At 46.7% G+C, this 24,231-nt stretch overlaps 2 protein-coding genes across 2 annotated transcripts; both read left to right on the top strand.

Moving 5' to 3' along the window:
* Positions 1-1,284: 1,284 nt before the first annotated feature.
* On the top strand, positions 1,285-6,532 carry LOC123407288 (pyrophosphate--fructose 6-phosphate 1-phosphotransferase subunit beta-like). Its single transcript, XM_045100394.1, has 16 exons — positions 1,285-1,577; positions 1,687-1,842; positions 2,141-2,262; positions 2,493-2,546; positions 2,702-2,808; positions 3,311-3,416; positions 3,969-4,032; positions 4,351-4,439; positions 4,649-4,780; positions 4,859-5,029; positions 5,134-5,249; positions 5,328-5,439; positions 5,713-5,797; positions 5,997-6,041; positions 6,130-6,198; positions 6,281-6,532. Exons 1-16 carry the CDS (start codon positions 1,400-1,402, stop codon positions 6,355-6,357), a joined length of 1,683 nt encoding a protein of 560 aa, XP_044956329.1. The 5' UTR covers positions 1,285-1,399; the 3' UTR covers positions 6,358-6,532.
* A 12,038-nt stretch (positions 6,533-18,570) lies between these two features.
* On the top strand, positions 18,571-22,754 carry LOC123413215 (NAC domain-containing protein 89-like). The gene has a single exon (XM_045106160.1). The coding sequence runs from the start codon at positions 20,288-20,290 to the stop codon at positions 21,836-21,838; it is 1,551 nt and encodes a 516-aa protein (XP_044962095.1). The 5' UTR covers positions 18,571-20,287; the 3' UTR covers positions 21,839-22,754.
* Positions 22,755-24,231: the final 1,477 nt, after the last annotated feature.

Below are 24,231 nucleotides of genomic sequence, written 5' to 3'. Positions count from 1 at the left end.
ATCGACGAATATTGATTGTGAAACATGTAGAAAATTAGTAAAAGTTAATTCACAATAACAAAAAAGGTAAACCTTAATGTAGGAAATTACTTTTTCTCGCCTTATTTTATCTTTTACAAACACACTTGCTTGTTCTTAGTATGCGCACGAATGATGTCACATTATTGTTAGCTAATAACTCGGTTTAGCTATAATATTTCAAATCATGCCGACCCTTCTATGCGCTGTAAGTTGTTGTTTCTTTTTTGGAGGGTACGAAAAAGTCAAAATAATATCATCTTTGTATATGACAAAACCTACATTTGGCGTTCTTGTGGACAATTAGTTGTCCTCCGTTGCTGGATGTTTTGCTTATAGTGTTGTCAATGTGCACGTGTAGAAGAAAAGATGGGTGTTTCTTTTGCCTTGTGTGGGTGCTTCTATTGTTGGAGTTGAGCGAGAGACCGCGAGGTGGTAACCTCCCCTGGCCGACTAGATCAAAATCAACATTAATGCAATATTGTAGTGTGAACTACTAACGGAAGTGGATTGCAACCTCTCATGAAGATCACCGGACACGAGCAAAGAAGGGTACACTGCTTGTGAATAGACAAGGGGAGCTAGACGAGAGGAACAAAAGCAGCGAAGCAGAGAAAGACGAAGTCAACGGTGCAGTTTTTATGTTCGATGCGGTTCTTCAGTCTGCTTCCTTCTCTGACAACCAGCTATCGACATATGTCAACAACCCATGTACACTTATCACACGGTCCATGACAACCAGGTACTATATGTCTTCATATGCGGACGTGGTATATTTCCATTATACATGTCGGGTTATATAGTAGGCCATTACATAAAATTACCTAATATCCTCTATAAAGCTTGTTCGATTTGTAGAAAACATACTCCCTCCTATCCAAATTAATTAATGCAATTCTAGTACAATATTAGGAGTTTTTACTATGGTCTACTTTACGTGCAATTCAAAAGAGAGAAAAAACTCCACGGAGTCCAGAATCATAGGTTTTTCTTTATTAGTTTTAATGATGGCAACAATTGCATATCGTAGGATTTCTTTTTATCACCTTCAACTTCTCTAGGTATGTTTTACAGTGACACACCATGACATTTCAAATCCTACATGGCCTAAATCTTCAGAATTCCGTCAAACCAAAAAGGCCCTTTCGATGGCGAGAGTTCATCTTGGGGAGCACTCCAATACCGTGTGCTAAAATTAGGTCAGGCGGCCACGAACCCAGGGGCTCACCCGCAAAAGGAGCACGAGACCGACCGATCGCTCGATCGCATCATAAAACCCCGCGGCGACACACCCCACCCAACTGACCGCTCCCTCCGCCCACAGCATATTCCTCCAAATCTCGCCACCAGCGCCACCTCACCGGCAACCGCATCGCATCGCATGGCGGCCGCGGCGGTGGCCTCCAACGGGGGCGCGGCGCCCGTGCCCGGGCGCCTCGCGTCCGTGTACAGCGAGGTGCAGACGAGCCGCATCGCGCACATGCTGCCCCTCCCCTCCGTCCTCCGCTCCCACTTCACCCTCGCCGACGGGCCCGCCAGCACCGCAGCGGGGAGCCCCGGTGAGTAACGGACACCCTTCCCTGGGAGTATACGCGTCGCCTCCCGGATCTCGGCCTGGGAGGATTTTGAATTTGGGATTTTGACGGCCGTGATTCGATCTGTCCGCAGATGAGATCGCCAAGCTGTTCCCCTGCCTCTACGGCCAGCCGTCGGCCTCCGTCGTGCCGACCGCCGAGCCGGTCGCGTCGAAGCCGCTCAAGATCGGCGTCGTGCTCTCGGGCGGCCAGGCGCCGGGCGGGCACAATGTGATCTGCGGCATCTTTGGTGAGTGCCAGTGATCTCGACCTGACGGTTCGCTTTGACGAAATCTGCAACGGCCCACTAGCTGAGACCAACCGAAATTTAAAATTGCTGTTCATGATTGAATTCGAGTGATGTTAGTGCCACTGTGCCAGTCTCTTCCTTCTCCGGTGAAGGATCTGAGGCGGACTATGATATTATTTTAGGCGACTGTGATATCTTCAAGCCAGCTTCGACACTGAACCTGCACAGTTGTAGATCTTGCTATGCTTTTTACTGAAGTTTTCCTGTAGTTGACTTGTCATGGTTTCTGCTGGATCAGATTACCTGCAGGAGCGTGCCAAAGGCAGCACCATGTATGGATTCAAGGGAGGCCCAGCTGGTGTCATGAAGGGCAAGTACGTCGAGCTGACTGCTGATTTCGTGTACCCCTACAGAAACCAGGTATGGCAGCATGACCTCTATTTACTGAGCACGCTTATTGAAATTTCAAAGTGTCATGACTTTTATGCAAACCTTCCTACACGTACTAAGGTTTAGGTGAATATCATAAGATATCTGATAGATGTATCATCTGAATTATTATGATGCTAGGTCTCAATTACTCTTGATTAGTAGACCCCTTAACGCTGTTTCTGTTATTACTCACCAATTATGTGTAACCTTTTCAATAGGGTGGATTCGATATGATCTGCAGTGGAAGGGACAAGATTGAAACACCAGAGCAGGTTTGTCTTTGAGTGTCTATACACAAGTATTTACTGCATCCGTCCTTCTAGTGTCTATACGGCTATATGCAAGTATTTACTGCAAGTGAGTGTTGACTAACCAGTACTTCACTAGTGTTATCTTTATTTGTAACTCTGTTTGATGTTTTTTGCAGTTCAAGCAAGCTGAAGACACAGTCAACAGACTTGATTTGGATGGACTTGTTGTCATTGGTGGTGATGATTCAAACACTAATGCATGCCTCCTTGGTGAATACTTCAGGTTGGCTGCTGAAACGACAACTCACTCTTTTGTCCACCTAAAGGATTTTTTGGTTGCTGTTAGTGTCTGAAGCTTTACACTGTTAAATCCTTCTATTTTTGTTCTACAATGGTGTAGCTTCTAATTTAGCTTATTCATGTATTTGTCTTGAATTATTTTATCACAAGTAAATCCTCTATCTATATTTCACCCTTTCTGTGCCATATTTGGTAGTTACTCCTGCCTTCTGTAGATTGTAAGCCATATTCTCGGTGAACACAAAGATTAAGAAGCTTATAAAACCATGAGATATGTAAGAGCAAATGACCATGGTACCTATTATACTTAAATACACTGGAAGCACATTAAGTATTTGTTTGTGAGAGTAGTACATATAAATGCAGGAGAGAGAAGCTGGGTGATAAATAGGTGCATAGATTGCACTTCTTGTGGTATTGAATGGAGCATCTGCTACTTGACTTCTTAACAAAGATGATTCTAAGTCATGTTTTTTGCATCCCAGGGGAAGGAACTTGAAGACTCGTGTTATTGGTTGCCCAAAGACTATTGATGGAGATCTGAAATGCAAGGAGGTCCCAACAAGCTTTGGATTTGACACTGCTTGCAAGGTATTGGGTTTTTGCCCTTAGGCATTATATCTTGTATGGAAACACTCATATTGCACCGATACATCGATAAATTAAGTATGTATGGATTAGATATAAACGCACATTGCATTGAATATTTGAGAATGGGAAGATATAAATGACTAAATGTCAAGAACATACTATTCTTAACATCTTGGGGGCATGAGTAAAATAGTAAATGAGTATTGACTATATCAGAAATCACTCGATCAGTAAACTACTTTGTACTATAACATTTCAACAAATCAGTTGTGTCATCTTCAGTTGAAGGGGGTTTGACCTAGAACTATTCAGCACTACATGGATTTATTTTATTTGGTTTGAAAACCAAAATATCTCAATTCTTCCTGATTTTGCATCCCATGCTCAGTGTTTGTCGAATGCATGTATTGCGCTTCGTGAACTACCGGGCTAGCATTGGCTAGCATAGGTCTGCATGCTTAGATCATTCGCTCAGTCTAATGTGGAATCAGGACATTTCATGCATATGAAGATTTAGTGTCATGTCATGACATGAGTTTGTGCTCCTTCCAGATATACTCCGAAATGATTGGCAATGTCATGACTGATGCACGGTCAACAGGCAAATACTACCACTGTAAGTTTTTCCACTCATTGTTTCAGCATGCTAAACCATTTACTTCACACTTAACAGAGAGCCCAATAGTCAAAATAAATTAAGCTTTACCAATACTGTTTGTTACAGCAGATAACTCCTGTATCAGAGTGCTATTCAGTCTTCATTATTAATTGAATTGTTAAGTACGTGTAGAGAGTATTAAAATTTTGTTGGCAGATTTCTTTTCTTTTTGGCATACCGCAGAGTGCAAACATATATTATCCATGATAGTACATGTTTTTCTTTTCTTTTTTCTTTATCCACTGAATAACATGTACTTTTCTATTTCACATGCAGTTGTGAGGCTTATGGGTCGTGCTGCTTCTCACATTACACTAGAGTGTGCTCTACAGACACACCCTAATGTTGCACTCATCGGTGAAGAGGTTAGGAAATCATATATGAAGTACATCCGAAGTTGAAATAAAACTATATCCCACTGCAGCCTTCTTCTAGTCAGATGACATAATTTATGTTATTCACAATTCTGTTTTTATCTTTTCATACCAAACATTAATCCTTATATGTTCTAAGATTAAGTGTCCAGAACTACAAGACACATTTTGTTAATTTTTTAATGTTTTCATTCGTGAAGGTTGCTGAGAAGAAGGAAACACTCAAGAATGTCACAGACTACATTACCGATGTTGTTTGCAAACGTGCAGAACTTGGTTACAACTATGGAGTTGTCCTAATACCAGAGGGCCTGATTGATTTCATCCCAGAGGTTTGACTATCTTTGTGCTTTCTCCAATTTTGTATACTGACCGACTGCGTTACTGATACCATTCTTTCTTTTCTCCAGATTCAAAAACTCATTGCGGAATTGAATGAAATTTTGGCGCATGACGTTGTTGACGAGGCAGGGGCTTGGAAAAGCAAGCTTGAACCAGCATCTAGGCAGTTGTTTGACTTCCTGCCCAAAACCATTCAGGAGCAGCTTTTGCTTGAAAGAGATCCACATGGCAATGTTCAGGTAAAAACAGGGAAAGTTGTTGAACCACCTTAATTTTGTTTATTTCTCTGAAATCGGCCATTTATATCAAAAAGTTAGCTGACTGGTCTGAAATTCTGTTACAGGTTGCGAAAATTGAAACTGAGAAAATGCTTATTGCCATGGTTGAAACTGAATTGGAGAAGAGAAGAGCGGCGGGGAAGTACTCTGCACATTTCAGAGGCCAGTCTCACTTCTTTGGGTGAGTATATATTGTTGCAGTTTCACATTTTCCAAATTAACGAACATGCTTTCATGCTATCGCTTCGTCATTTTGCAGATATGAAGGAAGGTGCGGCCTCCCTACCAATTTTGATTCCAGCTATTGCTATGCATTAGGCTATGGTGCTGGTGCTCTTCTCCAGTTTGGCAAGACAGGACTTATCTCGTCGGTATGCACACTATATTTTTCTACTGCGTTACTTGATAGATATTTGGCATTGCTTAACCATCATTTCTGGAGTCATATTTACTGTGTTTACCTCCTAAATTCGAACCACTTCTCCATGATGCAAACATTTTTGTATACACTCTTCCAGTTTCCACGCCATATTCATTATTGGATAGAGCATTAAAGTTCACAAATCAAACATAATATGATCATCTTCAAACTATTGTATATGTACTTCAGTGGATTGAGTTTGTCCTTGTTTTTTTTCCTGTAGGTTGGTAACCTGGCTGCTCCTGTGGAACAATGGACTGTTGGAGGAACTGCACTGACTGCGTTGATGGATGTTGAGAGGAGGCATGGTAATTTTCTACAATACCTCGTTTTCAATGCATTTTTCTACTTTTGACCTGAAGGTTACCCAAATATGTGGTTCTTTCGACTCAAGTATGTTCCAGTCGAGTTCTTTTGACTGTTAGTAAATATGATAATAAAAATCCATTTTATTCATATTTTGGACTATTAATGTCAAATTCTAACTTTCTCATTCTCGGCAACCAGGCAAGTTCAAGCCAGTGATCAAGAAGGCTATGGTTGAGCTTGATGGTATGAAGCCCTTCCATTTCTGTTACTGACAGTTAATAGGTTTATGTACTCCTACGAAAGCCTGATCTGTTGCAATGTCATTTTTCAGCTGCGCCATTTAAGAAGTTTGCCTCGATGCGGGATGAATGGGCCATCAAGAACCGATACATCAGCCCCGGTATGTAGTAGGAAAACTGCCAGCAATGACTTGCATCTATGAGAGAAACAAACTAACAAGTCGTTCTTTCTTGTGATGGCAGGTCCCATCCAGTTCAGCGGCCCTGGAAGCGACGCCTCGAACCACACCTTGATGTTGGAGCTCGGCGCCGAGATATAGAGAGCGGATGTAGAGTGCATCTCTTTGAAATTTTCTTCTTGTTCCTTGCAGTTTTGAGAGTGGAGAACAAACCTCCCAGAGCGGAGCGACAGTCTCCGCATTGTGGAATGTTTAATAAGATGTTGAGTTGGAGTGGGTTAAGTGGACGTCGTAATAACTGATTCTAGCTTTTCTATGGTCCGATTGCTCCACATTTAACAACCCCCACCCCACCCCACCCCTCAAGTTGTTTTTGACAATAATTTTCTGAACAGCAGGTTATCGAAGTTGCAGCTATTATTAGTAATTTTCTTTTTACATGTGCTGTCAGGGCTCAAAACTGCTGAGCTGAGAAATGACTTGCTATCTGTAAGTCGAGAATGTCTAAAATACCCTGAAATTCTGAAAATGTTGATGTATGCAAAATACCTCTCTGTTTCATTGCTTTTCAGTTTGCTCGGCGTCCTTCCGCGACTAGTGGTGGCCATTCTCAACAGAGATCGGAGGTGATGAAGGTGTTGCTGCTCCGGGCTGAAGGTGTTGTTCACCAGCACGTGGTTACAGGGACATGTCATTTCTCAGGGAGGTGAACATGAGAGATGAGACTACAATTAGCTTAGTTGTCAAATTTGGTATATGATGAAAACGATCTGTTTGACAAGCAAGCTAGTAATCAATGTAAACAAATCGCGATTAGCTAACTAACTAGCAATCACAAGTAAAAGTATGGAAATGATAACCAACACAAGTCATAGACGTGGATGCTTTCAGGAGCTGTTGGGAGAGTTGTCAATGTCAAAGCTCTGGAATGCCATAAGTGGCTCACCCGAGTCTCAGATCATTCGTGGTTGGCCTTGAAAGCGACTATCGGACTTATGCAAACTTTCGAGAGCACACCACATGCAATGAGGCTTTGTGTGTACTGACCGTTGTACTAATGGTTATCAGGACAACCAAACACATAAGACAGCATCCGTTACTCTTAGATATTGAGAAACTAGCTCTTCCTCTCCCAAAGTGTCGACGCATCCTGTCCAGCTAGAGGCTGTAAAAAGAAGCATCCTACCCTGACGGCGACGTCTAGGGTTCATCTACCCTGACGGCGACGTCTAGGGTTCGAACCGATCCGGGCACAGGAGGTGTCCGTCTTCCACTCCATCTCGGACGTTTGAGGAGAAGCTTATATATACGCCAGGACGGGGAGGCCTCTCGTCGCGTTGTGAGTTGGTCCCGGTTAGACTATGGAGCCCTCGAGATCCAAGTCTTCGGCGAATATCACGACCAGAGCCGGCGGCTCGGCGGGGGTGGATGATCTAATCGGGCAGCTGAATCTGCACGAGCGGGAGGAGGATGATCTCAACTTCGATGAAGAACTTTCGGACGAAGGGGAAGCAGTGGAGTTTATGGCGATTGCTAGGGTTCATATCGATAAACCGTTCTCAAGAGGAGCCTTCTACGAGAACATGCGGATGTTATGGAGCTTGGCCCAGAGGGTCACGTTCAATGCGTTAGGAGAGAACCTCTTCTCCTTCACGGTGAACTGCATGGGGGATTGGAAGAGGATAACTGAAGAAGGACCATGGCTCTTCCGAGATCACGCTGTCCTAATGGAAAGTTACGATGGCTTTACTAAGTTTGATGATGTAATCCTGGATCAACTGGAGGTATGGATCCAGGTGCTGGATCTCCCTCCTATGTACAGGAAAGACCCGGTCATCAAATCTCTGACGAAGAAAGTTGGCACGGTGGTGAAGGTCATGCTAAACCCTAGATGGGGGAACGGTAGAATCGTGAGGGTCCGGGTTAAACTAGATGTGAATGAACCACTGATGAGATTTGTATCTATCACCAAGAATCAAAAGAAAGTATACTACTCGATCCTCTATGAGAAGATGTCCGTCTTCAACTATGTGTGTGGCCACATGGGACATACATATATGGAACATGGTAGTGGGAAGCATGATAAGGCATCCATGGCTTGGGGGGATTGGATTCTTGCGCCCAGACCGGGATCACAAGGGCAGCTCCCACGCCAAAGTGGCAAAGGGGTGCACCATCCTAACCCTCAGGGAAGAACTGATCGAGACCCTACTTCGGATGGCGATTTGAAGGATGATGCTAGTAGCCATCTAAAAGCTAGCGGGGGGAGTATGGTGGATGGAGACAAAACGCGCAAGAGACTCACATATGATGTTCCTGTGGTTTCTGGCAGGAATGAATTGGCTTTGGGCGGCTCAACGGCCGATGGCAGTGCTCTGCCGGAGCCCCGGGACCCTGACAGTAACGGAGAGGAAAAGGATGAAGAAGATGCCTCATCACAAGATTCAAAAAGGTCCCGCACTGGTAGCAAAGCAACTATGGATGCTAGTCATCAGATATCGGCGAGCTCTGATAAAGAGCTCGACCGGACGCAATGAAAATCCTATGTTGGAACTGCCGTGGGTTACGTAAACCGGCGGCAGTTCGAGCGCTCTTGGGAATCCAGGGGCGGACTAAATCGGATGTGCTTTTTCTGTCTGAAGCACACCTGAACAAAGCGAAGGCAGAAAAGTTGATGAGAAGGCTTGGGTTTGATTCCATGGCGGTGTCTGAAAGCGACGGTCGTAGTGGTGGACTGGTGATGTTGTGGCATAGGAGCTTGGGCGTAACTGTTAGAGCATATATCTCCATATGTGGTTTTGGTAATTGATGACAATTCCTATGGACTAATGGTTGCCTTAAGTTATATTTATAGGATTTGTCCATAGGCACTTCTTGAAGTCCATCTGTTGGGTTCAAGGAGTTTATATGATGACCAAGATGGTATTCAAGGTATTATCCAAAGAATGGTCATAGAGACACTAGGTTGATCAAGATCTTAGACAAAGAGTAAATCAAGATGATCAACACACAAAGCGTATAAGATGTACCGAGAGGGATCAAGTGATCCCATGGTATGGTAAGCATTGTACATTACGTGTTTGTGTACTAACCCATGGTCTTTGTGAGAGTCCTATGTGGGGGTTAGGTGTGCTTCCATGGGCTTGCGTCAAAAGAAAGATCTCATACAACCCATGAAGGATGACGTCAAGTGGCGATCGTCATCAAGATTGTGGTGTGCAAGTTCAAGTGGATCATCACGAATATATCATTGAAACTATTGTTAATGATCATGTGTTGATAAGGACAAGCTCATGTGCTAACAAGGACAAGATCAAGATAAGCATTCCTGAGCACTACATGTTTGATTCTTGTGGATGTTCACATGGTGGACAAATGAAGATGAATACATAAGCTAGGCTTTCCACATTGTGTATGGGAGAGCTACTTGAAGACTTCATCATGTCTTGCTTTCAACTTGAGCCAAGAAGGAACAACAACATCAAGCTCAAGTGAAAGGGCTAACTCAGAGGTATCAGTTCCTTTGACGTTAGTTGTGCGGAGTGATGATCCGCGAATAAAAGTATACACTCAAGTAGGATCATCAGTACCCCTTTTATGATTCTTGAGTCTTTAGGGATCCCGCACTATTAAGAGGGGATCACAGGTTTTGCGATGAACTTGCTCAAACTACATCTCCACTGCTGTGCTGTTATATGAAAACAGAACCAGTGCCTCGGACATCCGGCTTCCTCCGGACGTCCGAGGGCCGGACGACCGACTGCTTCGGAAATCCGGAATCCTATACGAGAGAAATCAGAGCCATATAACTCGGACTTCCGGCTCTCTTCGGACGTCCGAGGCCTGGATATCCGACCAGCTTCGGAATTCCGGAACTATGCACCAGAGAAACTTGAGCCATATAACTCGGACTTCCGGCTCCCTCCGGACGTCCGAGGGCCGGTCAAGGGTCTGACGACCGACAGGCTTCGGAAATCCGGAGCCTTGCACCAGAAGAACTTGAGCCCTATAAACTCGTATTTCCGGCTCCCTCCGGACATCCGAGGGCCGGTCGACCGACCAGCTTCGGAAATCCGGAGCCCTGCACCAGAAGAACATGAGCTCTATAACTCGGATTTCCGGCTCCCTCCAGACGTCCGAGGGCCGAACGTCCGTCCCCTTTCGGAAATCCGGAACCTCCCACCAGAAGAAATTGAGTCGAATAACTCGGATTTCTGGCCTTCTCCGGACGTCCGGTCGCTGTTCAATTCACAGTGTTTCCAGTCATAGCTACAGCCCTCGAACGACCGACCCTTGTCGGACGTCCGACCCCTTGCGAACGCCCGGACTTCTGAGAACTGCCGGACGTTTGGACCCTGTGTGACTTAAAGTGTCCCCAACGGCTGTTTTTCTCTCCCCACTATAAATACCCCTCTCCCACTTCGTGAGAGGGTGCCCAACACAGCCTTATCCTCATAAGAACACACTTCTACCTCACACACATTTGCTCACACCAAATCTTAGATCCCAAGAGCATTTGTGAGCCCCTTTGAGAGTTGTTCCAATCAAAAGATAGATCGTCTCCCTCTCCTCCTCTCAACCCAAGCTATTTGAGATTTGAGCAAGTTTTGAGCATTCCCTGTGATCTTGTTACTCTTGGAGGTTGGAGACTCCTAGGCGGTAGGAGTTCTTCGGAGAGGAATCAATCCGTGTGATTACTCCCCGGAAAAGTTTGTGAGGGTTTGGAAGCCACCTCAAAGGCTTACCACTAGTGGTTGAGAAACGCCTTCGTGGTGTTATCTCAAAGGGAGAATAGGGTGAGCCTTCGTGGCGTTGGTGTGCCTTCGTGGTAACATCCACCTCTCTAACGGTGACTAGCTTCCCTCCAAGGAAGTGAACATCGAGATACATCTTCGTCTCAGTGACCTTGGTTATCCTTAACCCTAACTCCTTACTTGTGGTTTACTTGTGTTACTTGAGCATACATACATTGCATATTGTTTGTGCTCATTATATTGTGTTGGCTATTTCTTGTACAAGATTAATCATTCAAGCATACCCTCTATATCCACACGTTCATACTTGCGGCCTTTGATATATCGTGTGATATAGTGTGATCTAGTATCTTGTGTTGTTCACCTACTTCTCGTGTGATATAGCTCAAGTAAGTTTGTGTAACTTACTTGTGCTTGTTAGTAATTGTATTGTGTCCATCTTGGTAGATCGTGTTGTTGATACACGTTGCAGTGCCTAGTGCATTTAGAATTTGTGCTTGACAAGTACCCTCTTAGTTTATTTCCGCATTAGTTTCAAGCCAAATCCGAAGAAGTTTTTAAATAGCCTATTCACCCCCCTCTAGGCGTCATCGAGGTCTTTTCAGTAACCTCGACCGAAATACAGCCCAACTTCATTGACATCAGAATAAGAGAACATGAGGTGGATGGATGGAGATTTACTGGGTTTTATGGCGAGCCAAGTGGAGATAGGAAACACCTAACATGGGACTATATGGGACAGCTACATGCGATGATAAATTTACCATGGTTGTTGGCAGGGCATTTTAATGAAATTTTACACAGTTATGAGAAAGAGGGGGGGGGAGCCCTGAGACCGATCTGTTGTTTGCATGGTTTTAGTGATGCTCTCACAGACTGTGGGCTTGACGATCTAGGATACTCTGGAGATAGTTTCACCTGGCGGAGGGGGAACATTCGTGAGCGGCTCGATCGGCTGTAGGCAACGCCAGCTGGGCGGATCTGTTCCCGGACTATGGGGTGTCCAACGAGGAGTTCGATAAGTCTGACCACCGCCCTATACTTATAGATACAGAACACTCTTCGGGCCTATTCCAGGTAAGATCGACAGGTCCTCGAAAATTTGAAGCCCGATGGCTAGGTGAGGAGAACATTGAATCCATTATTCAAATAGTGTGGGATAGAAGGAGAGGGGAAGGAACTGCCCCCCTTGCTACGATCTTCGCTGATGTCCATGCCGATTTACATAAGTGGGACAGGGAGGTTCTGCAAGGACCGAGAAGGAGACTCCGGGGTTTGCAGCTGGAGCTGAATGCCGTTCTTTCGGGACCCCTACCTGATGAAGCAGCAGTCAAGCAACAGGAACTACATATACAGATCGAGAAACTCCTTGAGCAGGAGGAATTGTATTGGATCCAGCGTCGTAGAGCGGACTGGCTGTCGAAAGGGGATCAAAACACGTAGTTTTTCCATCGTGCAGCGAATGGTAGGAAGAAGCGCAACCTCATCAAGAAGTTAAGAGGAGATAATGGTGATTGGATAGAGGATCCACATGATCTCTAAAACCATGCTATGGAATACTTCTCCTCCTTGTTTAACTCGGAGGTACAGGATATTGATGAGGTCTTAATCCAGAAGGTTACCCCTCGTGTAACTCCGGAGATGAATGCTCGCTTGAATAAACCCTATACTAGGGAGGAGGTGAAGAAAGCTCTTTATAACATTGGAGATTTAAAAGCCCCTGGGTCGGACGGACTCCATGCGGTCTTCTATAAACGTTTTTGGCACATAATTGGGGAAGATCTGGTGGATGAGGTTCTTCAAGCTATCCAGAATAAGAAGATACTGATGGGTTGGAATAATACAACTATCGTTCTGATTCCCAAGGTTGAGAACCCAGAGAGCATAATGCAATTTAGACCTATCAGCTCGTGCAATGTCCTTTATAAAATCATTTCGAAGGTTCTTGTTGCACGGCTGAAGGTCCTGCTGTCTGAGATCATATCTCCAAATCAAAGCGCCTTTGTCCCAGGAAGGTTGATTACCGATAACTTCCTGGTGGCTTTTGAATCTTATCACGCTATTAAGAAGAAGATGTCTGGGTATGGTACTTGTGCAGTCAAGCTAGACATGCACAAAGCTTATGATCGTGTTGAATGGCAGTTTCTAGCACGGATGATGATCAGGCTGGGCTTCTCTCAGGATTGGGTGGATCTTATCATGGAATGTGTGTCCTCGGTGCAATACCAGGTGTGTATAAATAATGAATTGTCAGACTTTTTTGTCCCAACTCGGGGTCTTCGACAAGGAGACCCTTTGTCCCCCTATCTGTTCCTGCTGTGCGCAGAGGGTCTGTCAGCCCTATTATCGTATGAGGAGCAGGCGGGCAATATAGCCAGGGTGAGGGTGTGTCGGGCTGCTCCACCTGTGTCACACCTTCTATTTGAGGACGATTCCCTCATATTGATGAGAGCAGATCAGGCTAATGCGGCTTGCTTACGCCAAGTTCTTTAGGATTACTGCGCAACTTCGGGACAAATGGTTAGCGAGGCCAAATCGGCGATCTTCTTCAGCCCATGTACTCTAGTTTAGATTCGAGCAGAGGTGTGCATTACACTTAACATTACGGCCGAGGCTGCTTCAGATAAGTATCTTGGGCTCCCACCTATTGTGGGAGTGGATAGATCTGACTGTTTTCAACACCTGGTGGAAAGGGTTTTAAGCAGAATTCGAGGCTGGAAAGAGAAACTTCTATCGGTAGGGGGACGAGAGATCCTACTCAAAGCTGTGATCCAGGCTATTCCTTCTTATGCCATGTCCGTTTTTAAGCTACCGAGGAAATTTGCAATGATATAACCTCTGCGATGTCCAAATACTGGTGGGGTGATGATGAACAAAAGAAGCATATGCATTGGTTCGCCTGGTGGAAGATGTGTGTGCCCAAGGAGCAAGGAGGGATGGGGTTCCGTGATATACATTGCTTCAACCTTGCACTACTGGCAAAACAGTCATGGAGACTCCTGAGTGAACCTGATTCTATCTGTGGCCGTGTGCTTCGAGCAAAGTATTACCCCGAGGGTGATCTACTGAACTGTCAGTTGAAGAAGGGAAGCTCATACACTTGGCAGAGTATATGGCATGGTCTCCAAACTTTCAAAAAAGGTAGCATTTGGAGAGTAGGGGATGGATCATCAATTAACATTTGGAATGACCCTTGGATACCTAGCAGCCCGAACAAGCGTCTCCTAACGCCCAGAAACAATATTGTTATTACAAAAGTCTCTGAACTTATCGATGTGGATAGTAGATCATGGGATGAGGAGATTATTAGACAGCTTTTTTGGCCAGTGGGCGCCGAGCGCATACTATCCATTCCATTGGCTCTAGGGATGATGCCTGATTTTGTGTCCTGGCACCCGGACAGACGTGGCGCCTTTTCGGTAAGATCGGCTTATCATGAGGAGTGGGAATTCCAACATGGGCGAAAGTTGAGGAGGACAAATATACACCAAACCTCAGGTATTAACCCAATTTGGAAAATGCTCTGGAAGCTACGGATCCCGTCGAAGGTCAAGATTCATGTTTGGAAGTCCTTGCTGGGTGCAATCCCCTGCTATGGTGTCCTCGCGAATCGCCACATCAAGACTAGCTCGCAATGCCCTCTTTGCACATCAGATTGTGAAAGTATCAAACACCTCTTCTTCCAGTGCCCGCGTGTGTTGGAAATCTGGCGTATTCTAGGGCTATCTAGCCTCATCCAAGAAGTTTGTACGATGGATAGGGATGGCAGTGCGGTTCTACAAGATTTGCTGCTATCCAAGAGCTCCATCCGGTCGCATATCGCGGATGTTGGGAGGGCAGAACTTATTGCAACAGCTGTGTGGTACATGTGGTGGGAGAGACGACAATCCACAAATGGTGAGAAAGTTTTTGAACCACCCAGGTCCGCACATGCAATATCAGCGCTAGCCAAGAACTTTTATAGGGCCAAGGGGAAGAAGTCGGGCGTCCTTCACCACGGTTGGAAACCACCAGGTGCTGGCCTATACAAACTAAATGTCGATGCTTGCTTCAATATCGACTCCGTTACAGGGAGCTCAGGGGTTGTGCTACGTGATGAAAAAGGGACCTTCATGGCGGCTCTGTGCAGTGACATTCCTTTTGCAGATGATGCGGGCTCGGCGGAAGCTAGAGGTCTGCGCGATGGTCTCATTCTGGCAAATGAATTGGGCCTGGAAAAGCTTGTTGTGGAGTCTGATTGCATGGAAGTTGTGGACACTATGCTAGACGGTGGCAACTCTTTGGGACCGGCCGCTGCAATCTACGAAGAATGTTCCTTTCTCGCTAATAATTTTAGCTTTATCCAATTTTAGTTTTGCCCTAGGGAGGCCAATATGGCGGCAGACACACTTGATAGATATGCGGAACCCACTAAAACTATAAAGTGGGTTGATGAACCTCCGGGGTTTCTCATCGATGTATTAGCCAATGATGTAACTCTATTCTCACATGAAATATAAAGGCCAGACATGCCTTCCTGGTTAAAAAAAAGATATTGAGAAACTAGCTGTTAGTTTTCTTTCTTTTGATAATCATCATGTAGGGAGGCATGCTAACATTCCGGTCCACCTTTGTGCTAAACATGCAAGCACTTTAAAGGTAGGTAAACGTTTTCCGCCCGTGCGCCAGCGGAACATTCGGCCGGACGCACGCGCGTCGTCGATCTCGCGCTCTTCTCCCCATCCTGAACGGCCCGCGATCTCCTGCCCATCTCGAACGGCTCGCGCGCTGCGCCCCATCATCCGCGCGCCCCTGCGCCGCCGCCGTCGCTGCGCCGGTCCCTGCCCCCGTCGGCCCGCCAGAATCGCCAGTTCCCGCCACCGTCGACCGTCCGCATCGCCGGATCCAGCTTTCACCCGTCGTCCTCGTCGGCTGCCCGCCATGGCCGGGGCGCACGTATACAAGTTTTTACAAAACGTCACTCAAAATTGCTGCAACGGCTATTTAAAAAAGCTTCAATCGTTGATTAAAAAAAGCTGCAATCATACATATAAAAAGCTGCAAGGCAAATCGTACTTTTTTCCTCGTGAAGTATTTGGTTGAAGCTTTTTTTTAACGGTTGAAGCTTTTCTATACACGGTTGAAACTTTTGAGGAGTGACCACGCGAGATGCTGCAGTCGGAGCGGCGTTTGAAACTTTTTTCATACACGGTTGAAGCTTTTTCTGTCAACGTTTGCAACTTTCCCTCGTTGAAGTTTTTGGTTGAAGCTGTTTTTCTTAACGGTTGAAGCTTTTTCTACACACGATTGAAACTTTTTATCCAGCGTTTGCAACACAGGGGGTGAGATGCGACCGAACGAGGTGACCGACGAGGTGAAGACCGACGGGCTACATCCATGGTGCTTTCGACGGGCGGCCGAGGCGGCGACCAGCGGCGACCGAAGGCGAGGGCGACCAGCGGTGAGGAGGCGAGGCGAGGCGGTCGGCGCGTGCTGGGGCGTCGGCACAGACGAGGCGGTCGGCGCGTGCTGGGGTGTCGGCGCGGACGAGGCGCGTGCTGGGACGGCAGCGCGTGCGAGGATGACGGGCGGTGAGGGCTCGCGCGACCAGATCTGACGGTCAGGGGGCCCTGATCTGACGGCTGTTGCGCGACCGACGCGAGCCCTCGGGCCGGCGCGCCGGCGCCTAGCACTGCCCTTAAAGGTATCGGAGTGTTGGATGAACTCTCTCCCAGGTTTGCTGGTAACCAGCCTCATGGCTAATAGTGCCGGCGCCTCGTCGTGTGAGTAAAGTTCTTCATTACCCAAAAAAAACACACACATAAGATGCATTATGGTTGAAGACCTTGGCGGCCTCCGGTTTTCTATCTAGTTTTTTTGACCTAATGCGAGTGAATAAACTTTAAGTAAATGGTTTCTTTGGAGTAACAATGAATACAAACAGACACTCCTACTTTGGATCGGTGGCAAACATAGGCACCGTAGATTGATAGATGAACATCACGAGTAACTTAGATGGTACTATCACAAATAGGTAGGCGTTGACGCAACGGATCCTCTTGAGGCCTTATTCGGTTCTTGGAGAATTGAAGGGGTTTGGAGGGGATTAGAAGGGATTAAATCCTCTACAAGTCAAATTCCACCTCAATCCCCTCCATACCTCTTCAATCCCCTCCTGGCTGGGATTAACCGAACAAGCCTTGATTGGATTCATCGGGCAAAATCTTGTCCGAACAATGACACAACGTCTTTCCATTTACTTCTTTCGAAAGACAAAAGTCACCTCCAACATCCTTTTTCCGGAAAATGCAGCCAACTTCCTTTTGCCGGTGGCCGCCGCGAGCTTCCTTTTGCCGGTGGCCGCCGCCATCACCGACATGCACCTACCCCGCGGAAAAGCGCCCTCCCGCTTGGTCGCACACCGTTGATGAGAAAAATTGCCCTCCCGGCCGTTAGACACGGTTCCACGTCTTCACTCTCCAGCGCCTGGTTGATCCCTCTTTGCTGATGATTGATTGTGGTCGTGCGATGCGATGGATTCGGGGTTTGTGCTTTGTCCTTCCATTATTTTCTTACCTTTTTTATTTCATACTTATTTTTAGTTTTATTAAATTGCCATGCAGCTTCTCCGATGGGCCGGCCTATTAGTGCAAGAGCGCTGGTGAGCGTTTTCGGGAAGCTTCTTCCAATGTTTTTGTGAAGCTTGAGTTGTTGTTTTTTCTTTTCTGTGTTTTTTGTATCGGGTTTTGGTTATCTTATTATTTGTTTTTTATATTTTATTTTATATTTTGTGTTATCATTTGGGGTTTTCAATCACTGTAATCTTTTTTATGTTTTTATATTTTATCCTTTTTTTCTGTAAAAACTCAATTGCTCTTGTGGCTAATTTGTAATTTGATACAAATCTTCTTTATGCTCGCCTTTGTTCAGACAGTTTTCTTGCTGTTTCTCTTTCCTCCTAATTTTAGAGAATCTTCAACAGGTGTACAAAAGTTTCGTGCGTTAAAATAGTTTTAGCGCATTATTATAATATTTTTATCATGTGGGGACCAATGTTAATTTTCATATATGAAAAAAAAATGTAAATTATGAAGCGCGATCCGACATCCTAAATTTATTTTTAGCGCGTGTCTAAATGTTCTTACGCCCATACTATTTTACAGTAGATCTGTCCGAAAAAGAAAAAAAAGATCAGAGTGGAGTGACAAATCTACAGGATGCCGACGATGGAACCTCGGCCCCCATCTTGGCGGCGGCTTCCGCTGAAGCTCGGCGGCCCACCGCTCCTGCTGCAGCTCGTAGGCGCGGTGGCTCCCGCTGAAGCTCAGCGACCCGGCGCTCCCGCTGCATCTCGGAGGTGCGGCGGCTCCCGCCGAAGCTCGGCCGCCCGGCACTCCCGCTGCATCTCGGAGGCGCGGCGGCTCCCGCTGAAGCTCGGCCGCCCGGCTCTCCCGCTGCAGCGAGGAGGCTCCGGCTGAAGCTCGGCAGGGCGCCGACTCCCGGCAGTACGAGCAGACACCGGCGGGATCCCAACTGAATCTCAAGGGAAGACGGTGACCGGCGATGATGTTCCCTGCCGCATCACCTACGCCGCCGATGTTCCCCTCCACTGCCACCGTTTAGGTCCGTGCGCGCCCTCCTTATGAATCTCATACTTGCATCAGTTAGGAATTGGCCATGCCGAGCTGTGCTGTTTGCTGCCCCTAAAAACAGCGGTAGCATCGTCATGTTCTACATCTTCAGGAACGCATGTTTTTTGACCCGCGAACCTGTGAGAATTTCTTCTCACGGTATTTTTATAAACTTCCAATTTTTTTTGGTAAGACTAGCAAGGACCCGTGCATTGCAACGGAAAAATAATACCACATATTTTTAATTAAATTTTTTAAAAAGAAATTAAAGGAAAGAGAGAGAGTAGTAGTGCACAACCCATTAGGCGTGCCAAGGCCCAGCCTTACCCACTCCTAAATCCTCTAACCTAGCCCGATCCCCAGCCCCCCCCCCTCCTCTCCTCCACCTCGCGCCGCTAGGGAAGAGAGCCCCACAGGATCCCCAATCTCCCCGACTCCCCCTTCAACCCATTAGGCGTGCCAAGGCCCAGCCTTACCCACTCCTAAATCCTCTAACCTAGCCCGATCCCCAGCCCCCCCTCCTCTCCTCCACCTCGCGCCACTAGGGGAGAGAGCCCCACAGGATCCCCAATCTCCCCGACTCCCCCTTCAACCCATTAGGCGTGCCAAGGCCCAGCCTTACCCACTCCTAAATCCCCTAACCTAGCCCGATCCCCAGCCCCCCCTCCTCTCCTCCACCTCGCGCCGCTAGGGGAGAGAGCCCCACAGGATCCCCAATCTCCCCGACTCCCCTTCCAATGGCGCCCGCACTCCCCTCCTCCTCTGCTCCTCCACCGCCTCCCACCTCTACACCTCGCGACCACCTCCCATGGTGTGCTGCTGCGGGGTCGGCCTACGGGGCCAGTCTCCGGCAAGACTTACCCCGTCGGTTGGCTGAATCTTCTAACCCCGACGCCCCCACCTCCACGTATGCATCGCCGGCGCCAACCCCTTTCCTTCGCCCCGAGCCCCCTCTGTCTCGCGGCTCCACCTCTGTTCGCGTCATCCCAATTTCTTCTTCTCGAATTTGTTTCTCTGTTGATTTCCGTTGCCTCTTGTAAAATCACCGAGGCGCATGTATATAAAGTGATGAAATTATCTGTGAAGTATCGATGTGGGATTATGAGGGCAGAAGCGATAGTCCTTTCGTGCGTTTTCTGTCAGCCCAGATGCGTTTCTCTTATCCAATGCCATAGGGGCCTCTCTGCAAAAATGAAACGTTTTCCTGTTCGTAACACATAAAAAGGTACTACGGGTCTAATTACCTAAAAGACAGGGTTTTAAAAAAAAACAGCGGTGGGTTTTCCGACGGAAGCAATAGACTATTTATTATTAGATAAAGATACAAGTGTTTCAGGAACGCATGTTGTCATGGATAAAAAGAAATGGACGCGGAAAAGAAAAATGACTTGTATATTGCTCAAAATCAAGAAGAATTACAATCAGCACCATATTCAGGATCGCATCATGATCGGATTGACGGATAATTTCATCAGAAAATTAAAGCAACGGGAGCGGCAAGTCTCAGATAACTGACGGAAAACTGGGACCGAATCGGATTCACAGAAAGGAAATCTGACGCGTCCCTCCATCGCGTGCATGCCCATGGTCTTTAAATATCATGTACTCCTACAGAACACCTTCGCGTCCCACTCCCACAACACCTTCCGATCCAGCCGCCAGCCGCCAGCCCTCGCTCCCATCCCTAGCTAGAAGCCGCCGCCCGGGATGGAAGGCCTCGACGTCGATGGCATCTTCCAGCACTACCGCCTGAACCCTACGGAGGTGGAGGCCGTCACGTACTACCTGCCACGCCTCCTCTCCAGCGACACGCTGCATGGTGCCGAGAAGCTCATCCACGACGTCGAAATCTCCGGCTGCGAGCCCAAGGATCTGGCCGCCCGATACGCGCCCGCGCCGCAGGCCGCGGGCAGCGGCGACCGGTTCTTTTTCACCACGTCCAAGAGCAAGAACGGGAGCAAACTCCAGAGCGTGCGCACCGCCGGCGGCGGCACCTGGACCATCCAGAAGACCACGCAGATCAGCCACGCGGGAAGCAAGGTCGGCGAGGTCAAGAACCTGTCGTTCAAGAAGAAGGGCAAGTCCACCGGCTGGGTCATGGAGGAGTACCGGTGCCTGCTGCCGGAGGCCACCGTCGCCGAGGGGGTGAAGGTGTTCTGCAGGATGCACTTGGCTCAGCATGCTCCTGCGGCGGTCCGCCAAGAATCAGCCGCGTACAAGCTTCCAGAACTGCAGCCAGAGGCCGTGACTGCGAGCACGCACGCACAGAAGAGGATGCGCGTTCCCACATCGTCGTTCACTGCTGCTGCACCGGTTTTCTTGCCGGATGAGTCAATACCTGAAGCTGAGGACGACATGGGCCGGTTGTCTTGCTCAATGGAGGAGCTTCTCGGGCTGCAAGTCGACGAAACTCTCATGGTCGGAGCTACAAAGAACATGGTGCCGCTAGAAGCTGAAGAGAACGTGGAACAGTCTCACTACTCTGAACCAGACGAGGAGCTGAAGTTCCTACTCGATGAAGCAGCAGCAGAGCAGGAGCAGCAGGCCGTCTCGACGAACGAAAAGTTATCCATGGTTCAAGGCGTGGGGAGTTACAAGCCGCCGGTGATCTTCTCCCATCCATCAGAAGCAGAGTGGCAGGCCGACGAGGCGCTCGGGAAGGATGGGGAGGCAGATGGTTTTGATATCGAAGAACTAGAGAGACTGATGGAATCCGGCGAGGCGCTCGGGAAGGATGGGGAGGCAGATGGTTTTGATATCGAAGAACTAGAGAGGATGATGGAATCCGGCGAGGCACTCGGGAAGGATGGGGAGGCTGATGGTTTTGATATCGAAGAACTAGAGAGAATGATGGAATCCGGCGAGGCGCTCGGGAAGGAGAAGAGGTACAACGCTGCGCCGGATGGGGAGGCAGATGGTTTTGATATTGAAGAACTAAAGAGAATGATGGACCAACAGGAACCTCTGTGCCTGGATGCCTTGGACCAAGGCACACTGGAGGATATGCTGCAGTCTGATTACCCTGTCTTCCATGATGCTGAGAAGGAGAAGAGCTACAATGCCGCGCCGGATGTTCACGCTCCATCGCTTCAGGGACACGACCACTCGTTCAAACCGCGGCCGTGCTCCCACGATCCATTTGAAGCAGCGTGGAAGGCTGAAGAGGCGCTAGAGAACGAGAAGAGGAACAATGCCGCGGCCAATCTACTTGGAGGATACAACAACTTCTTCTCGTCTGCAAGGGGTAGTGTCCATTAAATCCAATGTTGAAATTGTATGCAAAGTGTATACGAGGATACTCACTGGCTGATATATTAGTTCGTCCTTGTACAATCGCCACGGATGTACCTCTGAGCAATTTGCTCCACTTGTTCATGCAAGCTAGTAAAACTGTTGTTGTTCATGCTCCTGTGATGGATTTTATGAACCTTGAATTCACTCCTGTACTATTACTTCTTCAGTTATGTTTCCAGATAGATAAGCAAGCATGATGCAGTCATATGATCTGGACAACCGCAGATAGGAAGCAACTGTGTTTGTCAATCGAAACCATTTCACTTCTCGTGATAGTCTGCAGAACAACTTCAAGTTCGTAAGATGCAGAGCAAATTTAAGTTGTGGCAAAGAAAAATGTGTTCCCTCTATTTTGCATCGCTGAATTCATGCCTTTTATCATCAACTAAAACCTGTTCCTTCTGGGAGATGCCGATCTATTTAAACAGTTGACTGAATCATCAAAATGTTCTGGTCAAACAATCCTTATTTTGTAGCTTCCCGGTTTAAACATATACAGACCTCAAAGCAGCAACTGGCGCATGCCCATGTCTGAAGTCCGAACGGTAACTGCTTTTCAGGAATGCTACAGTGAATAGAGTTTGAGTTTAAGCTCCTTATCCCATTAGTCTAGATCTCTAGACCTACTAGCTTTTTGAGACTCATCAAATGCAGAATTCAGACCATCTTCTGTACTGTCAGTTCCATTGTGGTCAGTTGTGGCTGTTGTTCGGTTCGGTTCGGTTTTGGTTAGGTGGTTCCTTATGCTTAGTTGGACTATTGGAAATATCTCTAGCATTGATCTTGTTATTTGAATGTTGCATATTGATGGTGCCCTGTACCTATGCATTTAGAAAGTGGGAGTATTTGTTATCTGAATTATTATTATTTTTCATTACGACATTGCAAGGTGTGGATTTACCTTTTTTGTAGTGATACCACTATTTACCCCTTGTTGGTAAATCCGTGATAGCGTTTAGTCTGTTTAAAATTCCCTGCCATGCTTAATCTTCCCTTGATTATGGTCGAATGGGCACACTTGTCAAGCCGACATGGCCATCTCGGAAGCGTAAATCAACTGGGCGTTTTCTCCCTAATCACACAACACTTCAGCGATTTCATCAAGCCAGACCCACTCAATGGTTCCGGTGAAGCCACCAGCAGTGGCAATGCGGTTGTGAGCCCGCGTTGATCACTTGATTCATACAATGTGGTGGGAATTATTAAAGAGGCCCAAATAGCAATTTGTTCCACTTGTTCATGCAAGCTACTGAACTGTTGTTGTTCCTGCTCTCTTATCGATGTTCTGAAGTTTTGAACCTTGTGTTCACAGTTTTGCATGCTGCAGCTCAGAAATGTTTCGCTTAGTTTCTCTCAGCTCCAAACTTCTTAGTTAGTACAAATTCTCATGTTTCAGTTCTTTCGCTCACATTTGATTCTATATGAATCAACTCCGAAGTCTCGGTTTTAGTGAGGTTTTCTCTGTACTATCGTTTGAGAAAACTTAAGCAAAACAACTGTCAACCCATCTCAGACCTTGAGTTGAGAGGATAGGACCAGTTAAAAAAGAACCAGGTAATAACAGGTAGCTCGTCTCCTGCCTTAACCAGCTCCTCAGTGGAAGATCTTGACAGCGAAAAGGTGTGCAAATCTGCTACGACGCAGCCCGGAGTTGCATCTTCATTTCCTGGGGCCATGGTTTCACCTGTTTTATGTGTGCAAGGAGGGAGTTATGTTTCCACTCCGGAGTCCTTTTTAAAAAAAACTGAAACTTTCAACTCCAGAGTCTAACTGTGCATCTTAGATTAAGTTTTACAGGTCTGATTAACTTTTGGGTGTGCTTTTGAGAACAGATGTACAATCCGAGGTTCATAAGTTGTTAAACCTCAACGTGCAAATCTTGTTTAACTGTCAAACATAACCTTGAGAAGCTGTATCTGAACATTTCACACTTGTTTGGTTGGAGAAAGCTTATTTCAGATTAGTTTGACTAGACACCTTGACAGATTTTTTGTGTGGAATAAGTGGAAATGGGATGTCAGTGAAGAAATGTTTCTCATCGCTGCGGGATTGTGCAAGCTGAAAACAAGACCTGTGTCCAGTCTCCCCATGGACATAGCTAAAGGTGGTCTCTCGGTACTCCCCTATCAAGAGGTCAGGGAAGGAGAGATGTAGCCCATATGTGCAAATGTGTGAAAAATGCTACTGAATGTGCATTTTTTTTTCATAAGCTTACTACTATATGTGTGCAAATATAATGCCATGTTCGAGACCCAGCAAGTAAAGTTTTCATATTTGTCCTAGTACTCGGATTATCTCATAAATGTCAGGAAATAATCCTTAAGTGAATTATATATCCCAAAAAGAAATAGGACAAC

Source organism: Hordeum vulgare, chromosome 7H, assembly GCF_904849725.1.
Source record: "Hordeum vulgare subsp. vulgare chromosome 7H, MorexV3_pseudomolecules_assembly, whole genome shotgun sequence".
Lineage (NCBI taxonomy): Eukaryota > Viridiplantae > Streptophyta > Magnoliopsida > Poales > Poaceae > Hordeum > Hordeum vulgare.
This window is presented reverse-complemented; position numbering and strand designations above follow the sequence as displayed.

Excerpts from the sequence above, each read along its gene's own strand:
- LOC123413215 (XM_045106160.1), top strand. The coding sequence starts at position 20,288 with ATGGAAGGCCTCGACGTCGATGGCATCTTCCAGCACTACCGCCTGAAC.
- LOC123407288 (XM_045100394.1), top strand. The coding sequence starts at position 1,400 with ATGGCGGCCGCGGCGGTGGCCTCCAACGGGGGCGCGGCGCCCGTGCCC. Across the intron at positions 2,547-2,701 it reads AGATTGAAACACCAGAGCAG|TTCAAGCAAGCTGAAGACAC; the intron begins GTTTGTCTTTGA and ends TGTTTTTTGCAG. Across the intron at positions 5,440-5,712 it reads AGACAGGACTTATCTCGTCG|GTTGGTAACCTGGCTGCTCC; the intron begins GTATGCACACTA and ends TTTTTCCTGTAG.